This window comes from Cyprinus carpio, chromosome B17 (assembly GCF_018340385.1).
Source record: "Cyprinus carpio isolate SPL01 chromosome B17, ASM1834038v1, whole genome shotgun sequence".
Classification (NCBI taxonomy): Eukaryota; Metazoa; Chordata; class Actinopteri; order Cypriniformes; family Cyprinidae; genus Cyprinus; species Cyprinus carpio.
The window spans coordinates 12,322,417-12,334,953 of NC_056613.1; the positions used below are offsets into that span (position 1 = coordinate 12,322,417).

The 12,537-nt window shown below is 40.1% G+C and overlaps 1 protein-coding gene across 1 annotated transcript; it reads left to right on the top strand.

Annotated features, from left to right (window-relative positions):
• The first annotated feature begins 445 nt into the window (after positions 1–445).
• LOC109108173 (zinc finger protein Rlf-like) lies at positions 446–12,512 on the top strand. The gene is made up of 8 exons (XM_042742278.1): positions 446–756; positions 4,887–5,041; positions 5,238–5,319; positions 6,173–6,308; positions 6,534–6,736; positions 6,832–6,968; positions 7,143–7,284; positions 7,376–12,512. Exons 1-8 carry the CDS (start codon positions 541–543, stop codon positions 12,326–12,328), a joined length of 6,024 nt encoding a protein of 2,007 aa, XP_042598212.1. The 5' UTR covers positions 446–540; the 3' UTR covers positions 12,329–12,512.
• The last annotated feature ends 25 nt before the right edge of the window (positions 12,513–12,537 follow it).

Sequence of the window (12,537 nt, forward strand, 5' to 3'; positions counted from 1 at the left end):
TTTAATTGTGGAAAGCATGAGAGGTAAAATTTACAAAAAATTAGTTATACAATCATTTGTCAGGGACAAGGACAGTTCATATGGGGTTGCGGTCTTCTCACCTTTGCTGTTTTGTGCAATAAAATATTTTTTTGCAAGACAGAGAAGACTTTTCTTCACCACATTTCACCAACTTTCTAGCCCCTTCTAAATTTACTCATTCATAATAATATAAAATAATTTACTACAAAAAAGCATCAAAAACACAAGCCGTTTTTATTTTGATGACCATTTTAAGAGATTGTTTATATTTTGCTAATTTTTGAGAAATTCATAATTACTCTGAAAAATGTGCTTGAGGAAGTTAGTCTATGCATGCCGTCCTTTGTCTTAAAGTAAATATAAAAACACCTCCTTTTGTATAAATCCACTTGTTTTTGTGCAAAATAAATATTGAAAGCAGCGGGGTCACCGTGTTGTGTGAGAGTGCACGTTTGCAGGGGGGAGTTCCTCTCCTCAATCCCACCTGGAGCAGAAGGCCCTTCACTATCACATGACTGCATGTGTGCGTACGCGCCGTGGATGCCAGTGAACATGGCGGATGAGAACGCAGAAGCGGAGCTCGACTGGAGCGGCCGACAGAGCCTGCTGCTCGACGAGGACACATTTTTCGCTATGGAGGCCCTGCAAGCTACCTTTCAGCAACTCGAAGCCGAGCTTCGGCAGCAAGACGTTTCTGAAGAATCGTCCACGGAGTATTGCAATAACTTCTGCCAGGTATGCGCTGCCGAAAACGTTGCATGCATGCGAATTGTTTATATGCAACGTTTCAGAGCTGTGGTGGCTCGCGTTAGCTGACCAGGATGCAAGCTGTGGCTGAAACCAACCATGCGTGGATGCTATCTCAACGTGTGGGCCGTTTAGTGAGCCATGCAAACGCAAAACTACCATAAGCTAATTGTGTTGGCATGCACGCCCAAAAAATAGCAAATTTAGAGGCGTTACAAGCTTTAAGTTGGTCATTTCAAGTAGCAAGCTGTATTTGGTTGTGGTAACGTTAGCTAGCTGATACTGCATATAAGACTTCCCCTTTCCCTTGGTATTTGCGGCGGATATAAGCTTGTTTAAAATTGCGTATATGTGGTCTGTAAAATCACTAATTTGAGATTTGGCTCATACGGCCTGCTTGGAACGGCATTTCCATGCGTTATGGGAACTATCTTGAACGGGGGGTCCAGCACGATAGTGGGGTGGGGCTCGGTTGTGTTTATCTCATGCATGTACTCGATCTCTAATAACTTTGATGCCCCTCTGTCACTTGTCACTTCTAATCAACCTTGGCAGTGTTTGCATACTTGAGTTCAAACTCAGACCCATTTTAAGAGACCCAGTTCTCTTTGCATTCCCACTCAGATCTATTTTTAGTTATGATTGGGTTTAATTTCCATTCACACCTTGTTTTTGTGGAATCGGCCCACTTGAATATAATTGTTATATAGTATTATTGATGGTGAGTAGAGCTGTTTTTAATTTTAAAAGTTAACAGCCAGGGAACAGTAGGCCTACTTGTTAGTGTTCAGTAAAATTGTTGGCATTAAAAGATTCTTGATTTAATTCATCAACTGCACATACTAGGTATTTGTAGAGACAAATTTCAGCACTGTTATTGTTAAGCTCTTTACTACAAAATCTACGCTAACTTTCATTGAGTATTTCAACACAGTTCTGTTGAACCCTCAAGCCTTCATTTTGTCTGCTAAGGGAGCACATTAAATTAAGTATTGAAGTGTAGTAGTACAATAGTATCTTTTAAAACTACTGTTTAAAAGTTTGGAGTAAGCAATATTTTTTGAACTTTCTATCAATTAAGTATTCTTAAAAAATGCAAAAGTGGTAAGCAGCACAACTGTACTCTTCAGTGATGATAAATGTTTCGGAGCACCAAATCGACACTAAAGCCTGGAGTAATGACTACTGACAATTCAGCTTAGCCATTACATTTGTAAATTGCAGTTAAAAATATTAAAATAGCAAACAGTTTATTTATTTATTTTTTAATTGTCACAATATTACGATTTCATTGTTTTTTGATCAGCTTTGGTGAGCATAAAAGACTTAAAAATAATGTGTCCCCAAACTTTTTAGTAGTAGTTTATATGCTCTTTGTTCTGTCATATTCATAGAAGCTCCACCATGTCTCATTATTAGTGTTGTACAGTAACAGCAGAAGGGTTTGGTTTAATGCAAATAAGAACTTAAGCGAACCGAGAGAGTGCACTGTGTTCCAATTTGTGTTATAAACCAACCATACAACCACCTGGACCTTGCCTTGGTTTGAATCATTTTAAAGTGGTCTTTAAAAGTTTGGACTTTTTGTGTATATATCACAATTTGATGTGAACTGCTTTCAGACTCCGGAAACAAACTTTGTTTAATACAGATAATTTGGTCTAGGAGCTTTAAGATCTCTCTATCAATTCTAAAAAGAATTTAGGCCTATTTAAAAAAAAAAAAAAAAAAAATTAAGAATTTAAAGTAGGGTTTAAGGGGCCTTTTTTCAGTTTGTGTAGAAATGTTTTGCATTGCAACTTCGTTAAAATGATTGCATACGTGCCGTTTGGTGTGATTTTTGTCATTGTTGAAGATTAATAACTGTTACTTGTGACAGCAACACATCAATATGGTCATATGAGCACATTAACAGTGTCCCATTGGGAACCTAAAGGCCCCATTTAGGTTTAACTGACTACATTTGAAACCTCAGCTCTCCTCCTTTTTCCTCAGCATCAGTGTTGCTGTGGCAACGCCTCCAGCCAGGCTCAATCCTGACATAAAAAACATTCCAAAAAACATCTTCACTCCTAAAAATATACTTCATGGGTCTTTCAAAAATAATTAAAAAAAACATAACCAATTTATATATGTGCGTCATGGGTCTTTCTCTTAGAATGAATGAATACATAACCCATGGGCAGATGTTTTGTGGAGCGGGTGGAAGTTCTATGTTTTCACCAGAGCAGCCATGTTTTGGTTGAACACAAGTTGGAACAAGATTGCTGCTTGCTCTTAAATCTTGCTACGGATATATCTTTGTTTTGCAGTTAGATACACTTCTGTAACCTTTGGAAGAGGCTTGTTTTAATGCAGGCAGATGGTTAACAATTACACTCGTTTGAACTCAAAGAGGTCTAAGTATATTCTTGTGAAACTGCAAATTGTAATGTCCTATGTTGTGCTTTTACTATTTAGACTATATTGTGACAATACCAGAATAAATATGTAACCACAATACTAAAGATAATGAAAAGTCTCTTAAGGAAGCACCCAGTTGGTCTGGGGTGAGTCTGGTTAACAGGGCTATACCCAGTTACCCAGAGGAAGCTCTCCTAACCTTAGATTTATAGGTTAAATATGGCATGTTTCCTCACTCATTCTCTATAATAAGATATCAGCTGGGATTTAACATCCCAGAGGCTTGAGGTTTGTGAAAGGGGAGTTTGAATGTGTATGAACTATGAAGAACAAGGAGGTATCTGGAGTTGCTCTGTGCTCTAGTTATAGCTGCTTCCATCCCTAAGGTCCAATCAGAGCGCCTCAGCACAGATGGAGTGCTGTGAAAGGTTGTATCAGGGGTTTCTCCTCACATCCTCCCTTGTGTGGACGTGTAGGTTTGCAGTAGAGACAGCGTGTTGGAGCCACACTCTCAAAAGACCCTTGTTGGCTCTCTGAAGAAGTCAAAACTCTTCTACCTTCGTCTTGTTTCTTGATCATAATACACTACCGCTCAGAAGTTTAGGGGTTGGGAAGATTTTTTAAAATGTTTTTGACAGAAGTCTCTAATGCTCACGAAAGCTGCATTTAGGCTATTTGATCAAAAATGCAGTAAATCAGTAATGTTGTGAATATTAATACAACTTAAGTTTTTTTTTGTTTTTTTTTTATTAAAATATATATGTAAAAATGTAACATTGATGCTGTGATGGCAAAGCTGAACTCTAGTCAACAGCGTCACATGATCCTTCAGAAATCATAATATTCTGATTTGGTGCTTAGGAAATAATTCTTAGTGATATTTTACACAGTTGCTGCTTAATATTTTTGTGGAAACTCAGATACATTTTCATGATTCTATGATGAATAGAAAGTTCAAAGAAGAGGACTTGAATTTTTTTCCCTTTAACTTTTACTTTTGAATAATTGAATTAGGGCTGTGCAAAAAATCGAACACGATTTTCATGCGCGTCTCTTCAGTAAAGACGCTCCTGTGATTAGTAGTACGGCTCTGTGTAGTAAATGCCGCTCCACCTGAACCAGTGTTGCCAAGTCTGCGGCTGTTTTTCATGTCCGCGGGTTGAAGCGACCCCAATACCAATAACGTGATATTTAGCCCCTAAAATGTGAATATTACCAGGGAAACCATGCCAAAACACATATATTTTAACCCCGGGATGCAATTTTTTATTGGGGAACCTCCTGGAAACGCGATTGGGCTAGTTTTGGACTAGTTTTGAGAAGCAATTGGGCAGGATTTGTTGTGAAAACCTGGCAACCCTGGTGCTGGAGATATACTACTAATCACAGGAGCGTCTTTACTGAAGAGATGCGCATGAAAATCGTATTCGATTTTTTTGCACAGCCCTAAATTGAATACAACCTTTTGAATTAATTTTTTCCCCCCTAAAAAGAAAGTTATACTAACCCTTAACTTTTGAATGGTTGTGTTTATCTGCACATAATTTGTAAAATGGATTAGGATACACAGACTTTTATTGTTATTAGTGAATTTTAGCAGGCCTATATGTTGGATATCTGAAGAGCACTTGACTCTTTAATCATATCTGTGTGGTGTTTAAATAGCTTAATGTATTTTTTTTTAATGATCTTGTTCATTTCACTTATTCTTGTAGGCTCTAATGCATTACGCTGGGAGCAGGAATTCAGTGGAACACGGATTACCTCTTTTGGAGGTCTACTGTCTGTCAATCAATTGTTTTGCTGCTGCCCGGCCACATCTCACGGGCGACTCCCCCAACGTTGCCCTTGTGCTCAAAAGACTTGCATTGTAAGTGCAACTTTTAGAATGCTAATATATAAAGGTAGCCTATAACATAATACCTCTAATTTGTGTCTGCAAATATTTCATTCTTTTCACAAACAGTTAGAAACAATTGAAATCATGTCCAGTTTTTTGCTGGCTGACCTGATCATAGAGCATTAAATCCATATTGATTTTTTCCAAATGTCGTGATCATCTGCAGGAGTTGCCTTGAATTGCTGTTATCAGTGCCTCAGAATGAAATACCTTTGGAAGCATGGCTGCAGTTCCATGGTTCAGTTCAGGTAAGATCAAATTATTGGGTTTTTATGTGCCAAGCTAAATTTATTGTGTAATTTTTACTGAACAAAAGAGGCAAAATTACATTTTCTGGATCCTAAAAGAATTCTTATTGTGAAGATTAGGGGAACCTTTTTTTATGGGTCAAACCATAATTGCCAGGCCCTCTGTTGAAGACCCTTGTCGCAGATGATGGACAGTCTGTACTGTTGTTCAAGGACATTAGAGAGGCATGGACTCTTGTTGTATTAAACAGAAAGAGGGACATGCAATATAGATTCCCAATGTGAAATTCAAATTACAATCACCCTAAACAATACAGAAAATACTGTATAGTGGCATTTTGCCTAACAATCAGTGTGTTTGCTTCACATGAACTGCAAGCAGTATACAGATGTGATCTATATATGTGACCATGGACCACAAAACCAGTCATAAGGGTCAATTTTATAAATAAGCTTTCCATTGAAATATGGTTTGTAAGGATAGGACAATATTTGGCTGAGATACAAATATATGAATATCTGGAATCTGAGGGTGCAAAAAAAAAAACAAAATATTGAGAAAATCACCTTTAGAGTTGTCCAAATGAAGTCTGTAGGGATGCATATTACTAATCAGATTTTTTTTTATATAGATTTGTTATTGGAAATTAAAAAATATATTTATGGAACATGATCTTTACTTAATATCCTAATGATTTTTAGCATAATAGAAAAATTTATCATTTTGACCCATTATTTGCTATTGCTACACATATGCCCATGCTACTTATGACTAGTTTTGTGGTCCAGGTTTACATATAAGATTTTTTATGTACATATAATTTTTCATGGTGTGGTTTGACTCTTTGTACAGGCGGCCCATGAGGCCATGCTGCAGTATGGCAGTACAGATTTGCATGCCCTGCTGAACATTACAGGTGAAGGTGGAGCTTGGAATAATTCTGTCCTGGTTTCACTTCTTACCGGCCAGTCAACAGATCAAGAAGAAGGTAACACCACATTAATACAATTTTGTCCATTATGCCCACAATAAATGTAAACAAACTCAGCATTTCACTGCTTTCATGTAGAGAGTGGTTGAAGAGTTTGTTGTTGGTTGATTCAGCTATATATTATGTTTTGCCAGAAAACATGTGATATCTAAAGTCAGAAAGTTGATATGTGCAGATAAACGAATTCAGCTGTTTACTTATGATAGTCTTCCTCTGGAACAGTGAATGCCTATCTTGCTTTGGAGGGAGAAGGTTTCATGGAAATGCGCATCAAACACCTGGAGAAAGTAGGGGAGGTAGAGAAAGCGCTGATCCTCAACAAAGCCTGTGCTAACTGTAGCCTCCTGCCTAACCAATCTACTTTTCGCCAAACCTTTGTCACCCAACTTTGCCAGCTGCTACCTAGCGAGGAAGCTATTTTAGAGGTAAAGTACCCAGTTTTCTCTAGTGATTGACTCTGACCATTATATGTTTTAATAATAAACTAAATTATTTCACTATCTCTACCTTTGTCTATTAGATTTCTAGAATAGATGCAAAAGATGTCCTGGACATTATTTGCAACATGGATGCTGAAGGGGAAGAGAGCACAGCTTTCATCCTGTGCACCACGTATTTTACACAGCAGCTACAGCAAGACAACTTGGACTGTTCCTGGTGAGGACCTATTATATTCAAAATACACTGGACTGTCTTTGTATATGTATTTAGCTTTGTTAACTTGCGAACGGATCACAGGAGATAATGCTAATACTAAGTGTATATGAGATCTGGATTTCCATGTGAATGGCATTTCTAATGAAGTTTCTTTATTCCCGTGGTGTTTGTCAGGGAGTTAACCCTGCTTTGGAGCAAACTGCAGAGAAGAATTGATGTGTCCCTTGAATCATTTATTGAACGGTGCCTCCAGTTTGGAGCCATTGCCAGGACTATCTACCATCTTCTATTCCTCATTCGTGTAATTCAGACAGAGGTGAATAGACCTGTTTTACTCCCTTGTTACTTGGTTATTCCTTTTAATGTATGCTATGCTGTTCCTGACTTTGTCTGTTGTATTTTTTCAGGCAGTGCAGCTTGGTCTAGCAGTTTCAGTTGAACTGTGTGTGAAGGCTCTTCGGCTTCAAAATCAAGATGTAGATGCGAAAACAATGGTCTGCAAAGCTGTTGCCTGTCTCCTCCCTGACGATCTTGAGGTTATACGGGCTTGTCAGCTCACACAATTCCTCTTATGTCCTGCTCAGGAAGCCTTTGATGTCCTTGAGGAGCTCTACACACGCCCTGATCAAAAATATGATGAGGAAAATGCCATTATACCAAATTCCCTGCGTTGCGAGCTGCTACTTTCTCTGAAAGCACATTGGCCCTTTGATCCTGAATTCTGGGACTGGAAGACATTGAAGCGCTACTGCAGTCAGTTACTGGGGCTGGAACCGGAGGAAGAAGTAGAAGATGAAGTGGTACCAGAGGAGCTGTGTAATGTTGGAGCAGTTTTGAATGAAGAGGCTGGGAAGGAGGAAGAAGGTGAAAGTGAAATTAATGTATTTAGCAGCACAGAGCAGACAGTGGAAAAAACAGAAACCGAAACGGGCCAAAAAGTCTTAAAGAAAAAAGACTCCGAGGATGTTTCCAAGAGATCCGACAAGCAAGAGAAGAATAAATTTGTCTGTCAAATATGCCATAAAGAAGTGGTTGAGACACGAATCTGTCACCATGCCAGAAAACACATGGAAGATGATGTGTGGACATGCCCTGTGTGTCTACAAAGGTTTAAAAGTAAAAAGGAGTTTGAGCCACACTCTAAAACACACATTCAGATTCCTGCAGAGGGTCACTGGAAAAAGAAAAAAGTGAAGAAGAAGGTGGACCCAAAACAGTATTTCAAGGAGGATAGTTTTGATGAGTTAGAGCCAGGTCAAATTCCTTTAGATCCTTCTCTAGCCATGTACTATCAGTCCACCCATGACCCTGTTGTATTAGAACATATATTAGAGAAAGCCGCTAGTGTGCCTGATAAGCAAGTAGAAGATGACTATATTACATTTGACTACATTAAAACACACTATACGTTACAGAATCGTGACGTTTACCAGTGTCCAGCCAGTAACTGCTCAAGAAATTTTAAACTTTTCAAATATTTGGGTGTGCACATCAAAAATGAACATGATAGTGAAGATCCCAACCTGAAACATTATCTGGAGATGAAAGACCGTCGGGAGAAGTGCACTTTCTGTCGGAAGACCTTCATGACTGCCTTTCACCATCGCCAGCACCGTTGGGTCCATTATGGAGATCATCCCTATATGTGTGTGGTCACAGGATGCGGTGCCCGTTTTGACACCACCAATGGACTCATAGCACATAAGCATAGTCATGGGTTCCGTTTGTCCTACGGCTGTGAGCTGAAAGGCTGCAGTTTCTCCTATTGTGACCTTGGGCAGCTCTACCACCATGAGGCACAGCACTTCCGCGATGCTGCTTACACTTGCACCAGTCCAGGGTGCAAGAACTTTTTCTACTCTCGCAAAGAATTTCTTCAGCACTTGGCAACCCATGACATCACCTTTACAGAGAAAGACTTTGAGACACAGAGAAAAACGAAAAGAAAACTCTTGCTCCCAGTTGTGGAAAGCTCTGGGTCAGAAGCCGAAGTAGAGAATGGTGTCCAAAAAGGTTCAGGTTCTTCACAGCTGATGTCCAGCAGGGAATCTAAGGTCACGTTGACATGTGTTGCTGTCTGCTTTGATGGTAGGAAGTTTACGTGTGGCTTAAAAAGGTGTGGAAGGACATTTACTACGGCAAGAGAACTTCAGAAGCACTTGAGAATTGCTCATCCAGATAAATTTAATGAGGAGGAGCAATTATGCAAGAAGAAAGTACAAGCAAAGCATTCTAAGACTCAAGCCAATGAATTGCATAAAAGTGGTCAGGGTAACACCCTAAGAAGGTCATCAACAGAGGAATCTAATCACGAAAAAGCTCCCTCACCTGCTCCTGAGTCCATAGACTGTGACATAACCCTTTCAAGCATGGAACTTGGTGCAGCACTAAGCGAGATCATGCTTGGATTGAGTCAACTAAGCCTTAATTCTCCCAGCCCCAGATATGCTACCCGTAATTCACAGAGCACTTGCACGCCTACCTTGAAAGCAAGGTCACCTGCCAAAGCATCTAACAACAAAAATGAGGTGAGATCTCATGTATCGAGTAGTGATTCAAAGAAGCTGCCAAGCAAGCCAGAATCACCACAAACACGTGACAACAATAAAGATCCTGAGAAGGAGCAACTGCAAAGCAAACTCTCAACCAAGCCTTACACCTGCGAAGCCAAAAGCTGCCACTACCAGAGCGTTACCAGTAGTGCTTTAATGCAGCACTACATTAAGATTCACGGCTACTCTGAGGAAAAAGTTAACCAGATGGAGGTGTTTCAGTCTCAAACATTAAAACCTTCCAAAATGCTTGACAGCACTGAAAATTCTATCTTGGAGGACGATCAACCACACAGCGAGTTCCTTGTGCAGGCCACAAAGAAACCTTACACCTGCGAAGCTAAAAGTTGCCGCTACCAGAGTGTAACTAGTCATGCTTTAATGCAGCACTATATTAAGGTCCATGCTTACTCTGAGGAAGAGGTGAAAGAGATGGAGGTGTTTCAGTCTCAAAAATTCAAGCCTTTCAAGTGCCATCTCTGCTCCAAGAGCTACAGAAACAAAAAAGCATTGAGGATTCACTATATACATATGCATCACATAAATAAAGCTGTTGTTGAACAGATGAGCTGCTTTTTTAAAAGAAAGCTAGTTGAAAAAGCTAACGTGGTGTCATCATCTAAGGTGAGGACCAGGAAGAAGTCACAGTCTTTGAAGAGGGATGATGTTAAAACCCAAAGACCAGAAAAACACCCGTGGCAACAAAAATGCCAAAAACAAGATTATCGGTTGTGGAAGCGCAAGCTTCATAGAAAAAATGGACAAGCTAAATCTGAAGAGAAGAGCCAAGTCCCTTCTGAAACTGATGCGCATGTAAATCACACAAATGTTGATGTAAGGGGAAGTCGCCGCTTGGTTGCTAAAGGGAATCTGAGCTACATCCTCAATAAATACAATAAACCCTTTCATTGCGTGCATAAAAACTGCAGTGCTGCCTTCAATACTCAGAATGCTCTTGTTGGCCACCTTCAGTTGGTGCATCATTATAACCGCTCACAGTTGTGCTTCCCATGTGAACACAAAGGATGCGATAAGCAGTTTAACAACTTGTCTAGTCTTACTAAACATTACCGTAGAGAGCACAACAAGAAACTTACTTCGAAAATGCCTTGCAAGTCTAAGAATATAGCAAAAAGGCAAATGGCTTCATCAGAGGAGCCCATACCAAGGTTCAAGTGTACCTATGCTAACTGCAATGAGTCCTACCATCTCAACAGCAGCCTCTTGCGTCACACAAGTCAGTTTCACCAGAACCAGACTCCCCTGAATCCAGTTGCTACATCTGTGAAAAGCGAGTTTAAATCAAACTATAAAAAGCATGTTTTCTATAGGCACTGTGATCCGTCTGATTCCCTTGTGGTGCGTCTCCAGAGTACACCTAAAAAAGATGAGTCAAATAGTGGATGCCAAACAAAGTTAATCATCTCACCTTCTTCCCAGTCGTCAAAAGATTCCCAAAAGCTGCCTCTTAAGCAGACTTTGAGGTGCTGCCTCAAAGAGCAGGAAATTTCTCACTCTGACAAGAACTTTGAGTCAATTGAAGAAACCGCAGAGGAGGAGCTGGAAGAAGTACCTAAGAAACCAAAAATCAAACTAAAAAAAGGATTTGACAGGATTGTCTTCCGAACGCATGAGGAGGCTTTGCAGATGTGCCAGGACCGCTGTCTTCCTGTGGCCTTCCCTTGCATGATACAGAATTGTGACTCTGTAGTCATGAGCATGCATAGTTTAAATCGACATTATATTAGCGTTCACAAATTTAGACGCAAACAGCTGACTGAACATAAGGACAAATTATGTTACACAGCTGAAAAGTTAGAGGAGATAATACAAAAAAAATCTGCTGTGTCTGCTATCCCTGATTTAACAAGAATTCCAAATGGTGTCCTTAAAATGGAGTATCAGTCCGAGCCTGTGACCCCAGGTGGCCCATCACTGCCAATGAGCCTCCATTCAATCAAAACTGAATCAAATGGGCAGGAAGTGATTGAGTTTTCAGGGGAGCAACTCCCTGACAGAAGTTTGCTTATTGCTGCTGAGGATTTGCTCTATGGCTCCCCGAAGTCAAGTGAGCACCCCGAAGAGTCTGTTTCCGAGGGGAGTCAAAGGCACGAAGACAGGTCAGAGTCGGAGTTAACCGCACCTCCCCTTATTCGCCCTCCACCGCTTGACCTCTCTCCACCATCCACCCTCAGAATCGCTGTTGATGAAAGTTCAATTGAACCCTCTGGTAAAGACAGTAAATCTATTAACATTCCTTCTACTGTTTCCATATCAGTTCCCACCCCAACTCGGCAGCCCCTCAGACGGAAGAATGAACTCTCTGAACCACCACCTCCACTCCCTCTTTTACCAATCTCAAAGGATCCTGTAACTCACAGTCTAGCCCCACGAGCTTTTGACATCGCAACTTACAAACCTATGGGCTTTGAGTCCTCATTCCTGAAGTTCATTAAAGAGAAGGATGAGGTCAAAATTGAAAAGCCGTGGACTGAAGTACTTACTAAGCCTGATCCTCCTCGACGCCGTGATTGTTTCAGACGAAACTGCTCGGTTAAGGAGAATACTCAGAGAGGAGCCCCAATCTCCCGTAGCCACAAGTTTTGCTCATCCCCTCTGAGGCACTTGATCTCTAAAGGAGAGTGTACCTCTATCCAGAATCTCCGTCTGATTTTGGAGAGAGCTTTAGGGGGCTTTGGGGACCAAGCTATAAAACAACTTCAGTTCCTGAAGCCTGTGGTGGTTCTAGAGAGGCCAAAGTCCTTTGCCTCCATTCTTGACCTCTTACCCTCTGAAACTAAAGCATAAGCTTCTGCTCGGCGCCAAGGCAGTTAAAACTGGCCCACTTTTTTTATTTGAGAGACTTTCATAGTATTTTTTATATCAATGATACAATTTTGGTTCTTTGATGCCAGGGTTAGGTACCTTGATTGTGAAGTTGTGAATGTTTATATCTGTAAATAAGGTCAAATAAAAAATTACAAATGATTTTGAAAATTCCTATTCTATTAATTGTG

Excerpts from the sequence above, each read along its gene's own strand:
- LOC109108173 (XM_042742278.1), top strand. The coding sequence starts at position 541 with ATGTGTGCGTACGCGCCGTGGATGCCAGTGAACATGGCGGATGAGAAC. Across the intron at positions 5,042-5,237 it reads GTGCTCAAAAGACTTGCATT|GAGTTGCCTTGAATTGCTGT; the intron begins GTAAGTGCAACT and ends GATCATCTGCAG. Across the intron at positions 7,285-7,375 it reads TTCGTGTAATTCAGACAGAG|GCAGTGCAGCTTGGTCTAGC; the intron begins GTGAATAGACCT and ends GTATTTTTTCAG.